At 41.1% G+C, this 13,206-nt stretch overlaps 1 protein-coding gene across 1 annotated transcript; it reads left to right on the top strand.

Annotated features, from left to right (window-relative positions):
* Positions 1 to 560: 560 nt before the first annotated feature.
* On the top strand, positions 561 to 12,881 carry LOC140933428 (ATP-dependent RNA helicase DHX58-like). Its single transcript, XM_073382984.1, has 12 exons — positions 561 to 882; positions 1,615 to 1,683; positions 2,005 to 2,138; positions 2,540 to 2,789; positions 3,727 to 3,789; positions 4,726 to 4,996; positions 5,563 to 5,972; positions 6,493 to 6,872; positions 7,359 to 7,608; positions 9,008 to 9,333; positions 10,255 to 10,507; positions 11,497 to 12,881. Exons 1-12 carry the CDS (start codon positions 585 to 587, stop codon positions 11,742 to 11,744), a joined length of 2,952 nt encoding a protein of 983 aa, XP_073239085.1. The 5' UTR covers positions 561 to 584; the 3' UTR covers positions 11,745 to 12,881.
* Positions 12,882 to 13,206: the final 325 nt, after the last annotated feature.

The following is a 13,206-nucleotide window of genomic DNA, read 5'->3' as shown; positions in this document are numbered from 1 at the left end:
GAAGGTTACTGGGATGTTACTTCCGCGTTTTTAAAACAACATGCCAGGATGTACTCGATGACAAATTTGCTTCATGGTATCCTTGTGAATTACAACTTCCAGAATATATTTTTAATGAGGTAATTCCCCATCTACATACCCAGGCCATTGTTGTTTTTTGTGTTTATACTGTGTTTTTATTTATTTCTTCCAAGAAATGCTAATTAAAATTTTGTTTTCTGAAATTGCCTTTATCCGGCTATGAAAGAAAATGAAATAAGTAATTTTCTAATTTTTTTTTTATACCAAAAAAATGGAGGAATGCGCGCCGGCTTTAAAATCTCTTTCTCGAATCACAGTTGAACGGAACCATACGATCGAGTATATGTTCTAACACGCACCACTCTGAACGCTCAAAGACTTCCGCAGTCACTCTTGAACGTTCTGCGGGGGTGTCGAAAATGAAACAGTTCTTGTACGACATAACGGCTCTTGGGGAAATATAGAGTAATTTTTCTAAAAAAGCAGTCGATGCTTGATTATATATTTGACCGCAGACAGTAGTGTTCACTACTGATCCAGCTACCGGTCTGTGATCAGTTAACATGGCCGAACCTGATAAACCAACTTGGGTCGAGCTTCTTAATGAAAGAACTCCTCATCTGATTAAGGAGTTAGTTCCAACTAAACTGTTGCCTTATTTGAATTTACCTATTTGTGATAAAGAAAACATCGAATGTGACGAGAAAAACAAAGGAAAGCATGTAGCCACGATGACACTTTTCAACAGATTGACAAAGCGCAACGGACCGAATGGGCAGAAGACATTTGAACAGCTGGTCAGAGCGTTAAGAAATGTAGGAAATCAGCAATCTGCTTTGCTTCTGGACCCAAACTTTAAAGGTAATTTCTATGTATCACTGTACCTGGCGTTAATACCGATAGCTACTGCTGCAACCCGCAAAAGTCTACAAAATCAACTATTTCGTGGTCTGTTTAGTGGTTAAGTTTTCATAAGCTATTCCGGTGTGACACAACAGACTTGCCAGGAAACCTAGATGTGAAAACAGAGAGCGGAGTTTGAGCGGAAAAACTCCATCGAAGCTCGTGGACGGGGTGCTTATAAAGCGCGGGCAAGAGAGACTTGCTTCCCGGCCTTGTGCCCGGACTTCCTTGTGCGCAAAGGACGTTGAGAAAATCAAGGAACATAAAAAAAGAATAAGTGGAAGAAACATTCACGGAGTTCAATGAATCAGGTTAGCAGAACATAGTAGGTGTCCTCTCCTTTTCGAAATCATTGATTCAGGTAGAAATTTAAAAATCCGCCTTATTTTTAATTTAGATAATATTTTGGATGTAGTAGGTGTGCAGCTAAACCAATGAGACACATCGCGTGTACAATGATAAAAAATAATTTTAAAAAGCAAAAGAGCGGCACGCTCTTCGATTCCCGTGTTTAAATATATAGAGACTTTGGAGTGTCCCTCTCACGGAGAGTCAAGGAGAAAGAGTGAAGAACAGCAAGGCCCATGCATGTCTAGGTGTCCATTATTGAGAGGGAGATATTCATCCCAAAGCAAAACAAAATGATGTATTAACCTTGTAACAATCGTGAATATCATCATATTCTTTCAGTTACTAATGACTCGGATGAAATCAAAGACGAAAATAGCCTCCGGCTGGGAATCTTGGGCACAGCAGCAGGTACTGTATATGTATGACGCATTATTAAATTTTCCTCCTTGATTTGTCATAAAAGAAGAATTGTTACTTGTTGGCTACCGTACTGCTGTAAGCAAACCATCAATAATAATCAAACGACAAACTTTCCACCTGTTTTCTATAATAGTTAGGAATTACAGCTTGGTTCCGTTTTAATTAAATTTTAAACAACCTTTGACTTGTATTTCCTCCGTGATTATAAGTGTATCCAAAGACCCGTTAACCTGTTGTAGAAATTTCCGCAGGAACTTTACTTTACTTTGTTCATTTGTTTGTTTGTTTTCTTTTTTGGCAAATGGGCAGAAATTGCAGTCAGAATTCGCCTGCTAAACGAGGAGACAAAGAAGTACTCCAAAAGGCGAGAAAAAGAAATCTTGGACAAATTTGGTGACATCAGATCAGAGAGTACGCTTGAACTCCGCAATCACTTACATCAGGTATAATAAAAAAATCTTGATGCGAAGATATGCAACATTGTTCAATATTATTGCCGAATTCACAGGGTCAACCTCAGCCTCAAGTTTACTCAACCATGTCAAAGGCTAGCAAACTAAGCCCACAATCGTAAATTGGTCTATTTTGCAACTCTCTTTGTACCTTAAAAAGCTGGGCTGAAGATTTTCAAGTTTGAACCGGAGAATAATCCGTCTAAAGTTATCTTTTCCAGTCTAGCCCAATCGTATCCGCCTCTGGCCTTCTTCTAGATCTGTATCCTTGTACAGTTCTGTTTTTCTGAACGGTTACTTGGGGTTATGGCCCGTTGAGGAAGCCGTAGTCAGAAGTCAGTAGTCATTAATACAATTGTCTGACCAATTCCTTTGTTGGCTTTGAATTCAAGGAATTACCCGAGGGAGCAGCCTTCTCCGCGGTGTTTATTGAAACGAAAGATAAGTTATTGGCCTGCAAACTGCGCGTATCACTAAAGTCCGCCGCTGACCAGATATGGGAGGACTCACGCAACGGTAGACTTATGACAATTCTGAAGAAGAATTTACTGAGAGGACTGGACCCCGAAATGCTGTCACACCTGACCATGCGCATAAACATCATGCAAGAAGAATATCAGACAGCTTGTGAAATTCTTGCTGGTATTTTTTTTTTTAATTTCAATAGAGGTTTAATTTTGAACTATATTGTTTGTGCCTAAAGTTTTCATTGGGTAGACATAATTGGTAAAATTTGAAATCTGGGCTTGATAGTTACCACGCAAAAACTGCAATGACTACTGGCTTGTGGGACATTTAACTTTAGGCAATCTCTGTTCAAGATGAGCGCGTACAGTATCACAATCAATTCTCGCTAAGATGGAAACCGTACGTGGTACCACCGTCTCAGACAGGTGTTTGCTTGACAGAGAAGCAAAGGCAGTGAATGACCAGCGGGGTCCACTATTTTGGGGGCTTTCTTTCTATAACAAGGTTAGACTTGAGAACTATTACATGGACTCAAAGCCCGGTTAGCTTAGTTGAAAGAGAGCCGGTCTGCCGAGCAGGAGGCCGCGGGTTCAAACCCCCGGCCGGACCATCAACCTTTAAATGACAGTATGAGTCATGATGGATGTTTGAAACCCTGTCTAAGTTGAGATGATCGGGTCTTTGGACGTGGCGTCCTTCTTTCGTCAGTAAAATCGAGAGGGACGTGAAAGCACCGTCCCATACTATTGTCTGAAAAGAGTAGCGGAAGTTTACTCGGGTATGTGATCTACCGCATTGCACAAGTCATTCAAATCCGTCATGGATTGGGTGGGTCACTGTAAGCTCATAAATGGACTGATGGCGGCTGCCAATGGCACTCTTGTATGCTGATGTCCGAGCTTACTGTTAGTAATGTAGGGAGAACACTTCTGTTGTCCTCTCGTCCACAACATGTAAGTTCCCTTCATTTTAAAAAGCAACCTTGGGTGTACAGATCAATTCTAAACACAAGAAGTATCAATAATTATGATAAAGGGAGAAAGGGAATGAGGGCAATTTGTTCATACGACAAATATCTAATGGGCATAAACAGATATCATATATTTTTCAGGTGGTGATCAGGCTGTTTTGTCTGATGAAGCCCGTAAGGCGAAAAGATATCGGATCCCACCAGGTAAAACCAGCAATGAAATTAAGTAAATGTAACTTGCAGCCGGAGAAAAAAGCCGACCTGCCATTCGCGTCGACGCCACGACTGGTTTTCCCGCTAAATGACGTTTGAGGAACGAGCGTAGAAATTCCATACTGGTGACATGTCACCACCCAGTTTTGGATAGAACCTCTGATTGGTAGTGCAGTAAGTGAAATTTGCTTCAACCAACCAGAAGAACTACCCAGGCAGATGTGGGTAGTGAATGTCATCATTACAGAATTTCTATGCTCGTTCCTCGGACGAAACCGGTGGTAGCTTAAGTGGACGCGAATTATTGGAGCTGATCCAGGAGACAAAATACTTGGCTATTTATATTAGTGTCTGACATGTAGGCCCCGGACGGCCAAGAAACAAATCTACCTAGAGGCCGGAGAGGGACTCTACCCAGGACCTCCAAATTACGAGTCCTGCACGCTGAGCTGACACGGCGAGGCTTGTTTGCTATTTTGCTACTCCACAAACTGCAGGAAGGCTTGGTACAAGCTTTTAGTACAAAGATTTCTGGGAATATTTAGACAGATAATATAAATAAGCCATGATTGTATGATGGCTGCCTTTTGCAGGGGAGGATCTAGGGGGAGGGTGCAGGGGTTGCGCATCCCCCCCCCCCCCCCTGAGATGACCTGCGGTTTTGCGGTTTTCTAATACAACTGGTATTCTGCAAAAAAAAAAAACGATGTGGTTTATTGGTGTTGAAGTATAGAGCAAGAGACGAGTGCACCCCCTGCTAAAAAAAATCCTGGATCCGCCCCTGTTTTGGGTGCCATCGACACACCTGTTTACGGAAACTATCCCAGAAATAGTTGCGCCGAAAGCTTCTACCTGTTCTAAAGAGCTCTAGTAAAGCTTTCAATAGTGAGTCGATAGGCAGTAATGGTCTTATAATATCTCCTTCAGTGGTGCTGGACAAGAAAGCGGAATTAAAACTCAGAACATACCAGCGTGAGCTTGCCTTCCCCGCGATTGAAGGAAAGAATGCAATCATTTGTGCTCCCACAAACAGTGGTAAGACCTACGTGGCCATCGCAATAACCCAAGCACACTTGAAAATGTTAAAAGAGGTTGGTTTTGGCAGGTTTCGCCGTCCTGCAAAAGTGCTTTTTATCGTAAACAAGGTCAACTTGGTTCTTCAGCAGAGACAGCGCTTCGATTATTACCTTTCCAACAGGTATGCTATGGATATTCTTGTCAGCTAGATAGTCTATCATAAATCTATTTATTTAATTATTTAAGAAGATATAACGAAGAGACAAAATTCTCTGTTACTCCGAGTTTCGTGCTCACGCACTCATCAGACAGTATTTAATCTTCTTATTCAAAGCTCTACACTTAAATAGTGTATTGAGCACTGTTTAACGGCTTTAGCCACTTTATTACACGTATTTAATTATTTATTTATTTATTTACTACTCAATTCAATTACAGATATCAAAATAATTGCACATATATAAAACCAAATATCTAAAATATCTAACATATCTGTATAATAAGGACAGTTTATACAGAACACCAGGATTCCTTATAAGAATAAACTGCATAGAACGTAGAATAAACAATATAAATCAAATATAAAAACTGTTTATAAGAAAATTCAAATCGTAAATATGTTCAGTAATAAATGTTCAGAGGAGTGTTGTAAAATGAAACATTTTACGATCTAATTACTTTACCTGGTCAAGACGTTTTGTTAATTTATTCGCTTAATTTGATGTCTGACATCTCTCTTGCTTATAGCTACGATATAACTGATATATCAGGGGCCAACGCCCAGGACAAAACGCTTGATGAGGTCAGCCAAGAACAAGATGTGATTGTTCTCACGGCGCAGATCTTGGTGGACGCCTTGAAGTCCAAAAGAGTGAAAATAACGGACTTTTCTTTGCTGATATTTGACGAGTGTCATCACACTGGAAAAGGTCATCCGTACAACGAAATTATGCTCGCATACCTAGGAGCAAAGTGCCCAGTTCGGGGCGCTTGTACTCAAGCGGATAACTTACCGCAGGTCATTGGATTGACTGCGTCTCTGGGAGTTGGCAAGGCTCGTAACAAGAATGACGCCCAAGATCATATCCTTCGGCTTTGTGCAAATCTGGATTGTTCGGTGATTGTTACTGTACAAGAATATATCAAGGATCTGGAAGGTTTGTAAATTAACAAAGCTAGCACAAATTATTCTCTTCGTACATACAACCACGGACACCAGAAACTAAGCAAAAAAACGTAATCCCCGCCGCCGCGCCGTAACAATGTTTTATCATGTTATTAATTAAATCTCTAAAATTATTGAGGATTTGTTAAAATAATCCCTGTCACAAAGTGGAACGGGAAAATGTATGCGATTAGCCTGTGAGGCTGGCGCAAAAAGAGGACTCGGAAGAGAAAACATGGAGGGGAAATCGGAGAAATCCGTTTTATTCTCTCCAGTCCCTCTCCTTTTCCCCTTGAAGCAAAGAGTATCATTTATTTTTTTATCGGTTCCTTTGAGATAAACGTGGTTATTTTCCCAGCCCCTCATTTCAATTGCCCAACACGATAGCTGAATTTATCGTTATAACTTGCATAGCATGTCTTAAAGCCGTGTTGACTAAACCTGACTCGAAACCTCTAGCTATCTATCTAACGAAGAAATCCCTTTTGAATTGTCATAATTGCTTCTGGCAGGAATGACAGGACGCTGTGAGCGAACGTACCTGGAAGTACCCGATGGTGAAATGGATTACTTTGATGAGGTCATAGGTCAGGTCATGATCAGGCTTGAAGGGATGATGGTGAGGGAGCCTGGGCAACGAAGTTGCTCGCCTCAAGTACACCGCAGCAGCCAACGGTACCAGCAATGGCTGAAAGAGTTGGAACGAAGTAATTTAAGAAGCAGACAGCATTTTACTTTGATACAACATCTGATGAGCTATCACACAGCTCTGGCTATCAAAAAAAGTTGTCGGGTCAAAGACGCCCTTAATTACTTGGCAGATTTTCACCAAAAACAGCGAGAAGACAAGTTCGAGAGCATTGACCACGATTTGAGGGAAATTTACATGAAGGTTTGTCAAAACTATATAAGTTTAGTGGTAAATCGATTGTGAGATTTATATTATGAATTAAAAGCCTTTCCTCCTTTTAAGGCTAAATATGCTGGCAAATGTGTAATACATGTTTCAAAACGCCCCTAATTTGTTGCAGAAAAGTGAGTGTCAGAAAAAATTCTCTTTAAATTTCCTTTCATAAAGAGCAGACTTAAACAAAAAAAGACAGCAAAAAAAAAAGACAAACAAAAAAAACAAACAAACAATAAAAACAAAACAAAACAAACAAGAAAAAATAACCACGTACAGAAAGACAGGTACCACCTCGGCGTGTCAGTTTTAGGGACATAACCTATCCGTCTTATAGAGAGTCAAAGAAAATGACAGTTTAGAACGGCAGGACCAACTCTAGGTGTCCGCGTTTTAAGGAGGTGTCCAAATTTTAGGGAACTCCATTCGGAAAGAGATAACTACAACACATTAAACAGTATATTTAAATTTTAGGCCAGAGGGAAGTTGGATGAAAAGAGGCAAGAGAAAGGAGAAATAAAGAATCCCAAGTTAGAGGCTGTTGCTAGCTTATTAAGTAAAAAACACCAGGCATGCGTGGAGGACGGAGGCAAGAAGACAGCAAAGGGAATTCTGTTCACTAAAACCCGTGAAAACACCAAAGCTCTTAAGGCCTGGCTTGATGAGAACCCCGACCTTTCCTTCATTACTGCAGAGCGCCTTGTGGGTACTGGCAAGGGAGAAGGTCAGTTTTAAGACGATTCCTTCCTAGTCTGGTTCTACATTATACACCAATCACCCAGCAAATGTTTTCGGCTTGTGTTGAAATCGGAGAAGGGCTTTAAATTGATAACCTTATTGAAATGCACCTTTCAAGGGATGAAAAAAATCCCAGCACGAACAATTCCAAACTCCAGCTATTCCAACACCCGTGAACTATTCCATACGGGTCCGGTCATAGATCAGAGTGGGAAAATCTTATCTTTTTTCAGAACACAACAGCTAAATCCTGTACCGATGTTCAGAACCGCCAAAATAGCTACCATATGGCCAGATTGTTAAAAACAGGATACAACAACTGACCCAAGATTAGAACGAAGACTTTAAATCTAAGAGCTCTCTAAGAAAAAAGTATCTTTGAGCAAAAAACCGAGCGAAAAGTCCGGGGGGGGGGTACTCCCGTTTTTAAGTGACGGGGATGATTGAAGGAATTTTTTTGGTTTGAGATTGTCGATTCCGGGATTTTTTTTGGTAGGATAATTTGGCAAGTATTCTAAGGGTGGCTTGATTCAAGTAGAGATTTTTTTGGGGGTATTCAAAATAATCTGAAGATTCGCGGTGGTGCCGCGTATCCCGGCCGCGTGCAGTCAGTCTGTGAATAAAGTACAGTGAAACCTCTATTAAGCGCACCCCCAATTAAGCACACACCCTCTATTAAGCGGACACTAAGCCGGGTCCCGAAATTGACGTCTTAGATTTCCCTTTATAACGAACCCCTATTCAGCGCACACTTCTATTAAGCGGACGCGGACACTAAAATAACTTGTATTTGGCCAAGTTCTATTGTTAAAGAGACCTCTATTAAGCGGACACCGGACCTTGAAATACGTACTGTAGTCGATTAATAAAGATAAATCAATACATCTAGCTGTCAATAAACTGTAGATTAGACCGATATACGGTTTGTAATGAAAGGTAATGAACTTGAACCTGTTCACGTGACTCTGGATAGCTAGCTTCCTTAACAACGTGGAACTTTATCACAGTACAGAGTAACCGTTGAATTTTAACAAACATTGCGCAAGTTTTACAAACCTCTATTAAGCAAACACTTGGGAAGATCCCGAAGGTGTCCGTTTAATAGAGGTTTCACTGTACAAGCAAATAAAATACAACGTGTTATATTGCTTTCTGGGAATAATTAAGTCTCCGAATTTCGGAACAGGATTTTTTTGGGGGTAAATTTTTGCTCCAGGGATTTTTGCGGGTTTTGATATTTGCTCACATGCGATCATCCCCGTCAGGGGAGGGAATTTGGGTGCGAGATCTCGCGCGAGGGATAAGGGAGGAGGCGACCTATAGGGTTATTTTCAAAGGGGTACTCCGGGTGCGTACTATAGTGTTGATCTCAAACGATCTTTCAGATGGTATGACCCAGCGCCTACAGGAGGAAGTTATAGCGAATTTTCGCAGTGGAACCATCAATCTGTTAGTGTCCACCACAGTCGGCGAAGAAGGTATCGACATACCCGATTGCAAATACGTCATAAAATACGATGTCGTCGGAAACGAGATTGCCAGTGTTCAGTCTCGAGGGCGTGTACGCGACAAGGAAGGTAAGTACGAAGTGGTGGCTGGGAAAGAAAGTGGTGTGATTGAGAAGGAAAATCTAAATGTGATCAGAGAGGTGATGATGCAGGAAGCAATTAAAGAGGTGAAGGCCATGGCTCAACAAGAATACGCAGCCAAGGTAACAGTTCAAAAGAAAGAAACTCTATAAACGCCAAAAAAGATGAAATATTTCAATGGTTGAGGATTTTATAACTCCGCCGAGCAACTCCGATACTAGGCCTGTGTCACTGCGCGTTTTCAGGGACAGGTTTGTTCTCAGCGACATTTTAGAACCGTTTTCCCGCGAAAAAGGAAGCTCCGCTGCATTTTGAGCGCATTCGAAATATAGCATATGAATGAAGAAAACTTAACTTCATTAAAAGGTCAAAGAAACATTTTTAGGTCGGTAGGTTTTGCTTACAGGTATGTAGGACTTTTTTTGATATTCTAAATTCGCGTCAAAATCGGTCTAAAAATAAACTGGTCAGTATGAAAACGTCGTGACACGAGTATAGCAAAGTTGCTTGCTCCGTGTCATGGGCTCCTGAGTAGCCAAGTGAAAAGAAGACAAAAATCTAAACTTTATCGAAATATCATGTAAAATGTTGGACAACAAATTGTGCCATATGAAATTAATTCTGAATGGGTTACATTTGAATAGTAACATCATTGGAGTTCGTCCACAGACTCAAAAGTTAGAGCCGCCCCTTTAGACTACAAGACTATTCAAAGTAGACGGACAGCAAATTATAGTAGTTGCTAAAAAATATATCTACGTGTCCCAACTGTTCATCAGTAGGATGCCTAAAATGCGTGCAATTCCACAATTGGTTTCGGCTCCATTAAATCCTGTACCAATAGCAGAACATTTTAGGAGGAGCCACCCACCGTGTGAGCACAGTCGCGGACAACACATATAAGTGACGAAAATAACGCAAAGCAAAACTAAGACGTTATTAAACGAACTAAGCTATGCAATTCATTCAAGTGAGTGAAAGGATAACTGACAGTTACCTAATATTTGTTTACACAATTTCATCTATTCCCGTCGTGTTTCTAGATTTTAGATCTTCAGCTTCGAGCAGTCACCCAGTGGCGAACCAAAGAAAACTCCAGAAGAGCTGAGAAAGACAAGACACAGCAAGACAAAGTTCAGCTGTTTTGTCGAAAGTGTCAGGTGCCTGCATGCAGTGGGGACAAGATTAGGTGTATCAAGGAGGCCCATCACGTGATTATTGATGAGAAATTCAGGTCCAAGTTTTCCTTTAGAAGAAACAAAACTCCGAAAGTGATTAACGGGGTTGAACTAACAGGTTTGAAATATTTCAAATTCAGTCAGAAACTAGCATGGAAGTATTAGAGATCGGCCAAAATGTGCTAATAGAGCTAACGAACAGCCGAACTGACTCGCACTCTGAAATGAGATTGGGCCTACTTCGCAGTCACTAAAAAGGGCGAATCGTTCTAGAACGACAGTTGATGTAGAGAGAATTAACGACGATAATATTCTGCAGCATTCAAACATTTTATCGACAAAGAAACAGTAGATGGAGAAAATTTATTGCAGACTGACAGGAATAGAAAAATTGTTCCCAAATATGTCTTTTTCAAGAATTACATGTAGTCTTGCCACTTACTCAAGCGATCAACCCCTTTCCCCCATCCTTCCCCCCCCCCCCGGGCCCCTCCCCTAGATCTGCCACTGAGGAGTGGGCGATGAGCCAAAAACCAGCATTGGTGATGATACAGTCTGCGGCCAGGCAGGGGTTACGCTAACTAGATAAAGCAGAGGGGGACGCTTTGCAGGAACTAGACCAATCTCTCACAAACTCGCTCGGGCCACATGTCCCGAAACGCATAGGCCGCGCGAAATTATGAGTCTTGATAGGGAAGAGTAAAAATACGAAAACGAAAAATAAAAACAAAAACAGAGTAATCTGAAGAAAAGTTCACCAGCCCTCAAGTTGTCTTTTCTCGTTTAAAGGGAATTTTCGCAAAGGGCGACGACAACGGCGACAAGAAGTGCAAAACAGCAGGGAGGTTAAAAAGCAAAACAACAACTCTGCAAGTGCATCATACTTTTGGGTACATTTCGTATCCTTCAATATATGCGACAACGACGTAAAATTTACCTTTGAGACTTTTTGAGGACTTTTGGGACTAATCTCCCTTCCTGTCGCTATCGTCTTTGCTAAAGCTCGTTATTTTTGCAGCCTTCGTGCTGGCGGCTCCCTTTTACTCTTGCAACAAAGGATATGGCAGACGTGTTGAGTTCATGCTTCATGCTTGCTTTGTTTCTCAGGTCCTATACACTGTCAACATTGTGATGCAGAATGGGGCGTGATGCTGAAGTACAAATCAAGAGAAATGCCTTGCATCAAAGCCTCGTTCTTTGTCTTTCAATTTGAAGACAAATCTGGTGTCAAAACATCATTGTCTTTTAAGAAGTGGAAGGATGTGCCATTTCACGTAGAGGACTTCGATCTCAGCAATCACGAGGAGCAAGTCATGGATTTTTTCTTGGATTTACCGGAGCTGTGTTTAGATTAGCCCCGTCCCTGACTTGCATGCAATAATGAACGGATTGAAAATGAATTTCAGATGCAATGCTAGTGAAAACTGGAGTTGTATGTAATACGACTAATTATTGAATCAGTTTTGCTCTCTTTTGCTTTTTGACAGCAGGTTCGTATAATGATCCGTAGATGAGCATCTTATTTTTAGGTAGCCTTCTGATCGAAAGTGGCCCTCCGAAGCAAGTTGAATTTTGAATTTGAGTATTATCCTCCTGTCAAACAGATTTATTTAGGGGGTCAGGACCTATACGACCTTCCCCTGGATCCGCTTCTTGGTGTCCACCTTAGAAAGAGTTGAGTGTACTGTAGTTTCTTTTGCGAAATTAGGAAAGTAGATAAAACTTAGGCATGACTTAGTGCATGAGTCATTGAATTTTGTAAGAGTTCTGTAGTATTTCAAGCGGCCCCTCTCGCAGTTTAGCGATTGGTCAAGTTTCAAAATGTCTTTAATTAATCTTTCTGTTAAATTTACCTTTGAACTGAATATATTAAAAAAATTTAACCAAAAAGCCGAAACACTGGCAAGTAATACGACAATATACTATGTGTTGACCACGAGGGCGGTATTTTTAGCGTCGCAATCAGGTAAAAATCATTATTTCGTTCTACTTACGGCCTTCCTTTTTACTTGCTACTGAAAAGTAAAATAAAATATACACATTCCAGTAAGGATGTCAGTTCAACTTATCCCAAGAGAGAATGAGCTAGTGCTTATGCACACCGTTAAAGCAATTAATTTCTGTGTTTTTAGAGCTTCGTCACGCGTTCCTTCACGGAAGGAGTGAGGGGGGAACGAAGCCCCTGAGAACGTCTGCGTGAGGGAAGGTATTTATTTCCACGCCAGCGTTACGTATCAGTTTCTGCCTATAGCGTGTTCGAGGCTCCGAGATAGTCAGGTCCGCTGAATTGAGAAAGCACAAACACGAAAATAAAAAAGAAAGGAAAATTTTTGCGTGCCTTTTTCTTTCGCGTCTTCCCCACTAACTGAGAGCCTGGAACAGGCTAGTTTCTGCCCCGCACAGTTACTGGATTGAATGAAACGCGCAGTTCATGCGACAGTCTACTTATAAAAGAACTTGACACCCCTAAATTAAAAGCTGTCTTAAAGAAATGTGTCCAGTTTAGTGATCTCTTAAATTCATTCAAAGACGCTTACTTTAATGTTGTGTTAGGCAATCTATTCTAAAAACTTGGAGCTGCAAGTCCATTCTTTTTTAACCTACATTCGGGACAACTAAAAGTTCCTTCCTTCCTCTTGGGTGTTTTTCTCTTTGTGCCGTTACCACAATCCGAATACCTGGGACAGGCTACGGTTGTATACTATTTACATGGGCAAAACGGTCGGTCCACGGTTTGGGAAATCGTAAGCAAAATTCAGGATAAATTTCGTCCCGGAATAGCCGTTGCTACCTGACATTTTCCGCTGGAACAGCCCA

This window comes from Porites lutea, chromosome 4 (genome assembly GCF_958299795.1).
Source record: "Porites lutea chromosome 4, jaPorLute2.1, whole genome shotgun sequence".
In the NCBI taxonomy this organism is placed as follows: domain Eukaryota; kingdom Metazoa; phylum Cnidaria; class Anthozoa; order Scleractinia; family Poritidae; genus Porites; species Porites lutea.
Note: the sequence above shows the minus strand (reverse complement) of the source record. Positions and strands in the feature narration are given on the sequence as shown.

What these genes read in the sequence shown, in the direction of transcription:
- LOC140933428 (XM_073382984.1), top strand. Translation starts at nt 585, where the DNA reads ATGGCCGAACCTGATAAACCAACTTGGGTCGAGCTTCTTAATGAAAGA. An exon ending in AATCTTGGGCACAGCAGCAG is followed by an intron (nt 1,684 to 2,004) that starts GTACTGTATATG and finishes GCAAATGGGCAG; the next exon opens with AAATTGCAGTCAGAATTCGC. An exon ending in TGAGGGAAATTTACATGAAG is followed by an intron (nt 6,873 to 7,358) that starts GTTTGTCAAAAC and finishes TTTAAATTTTAG; the next exon opens with GCCAGAGGGAAGTTGGATGA.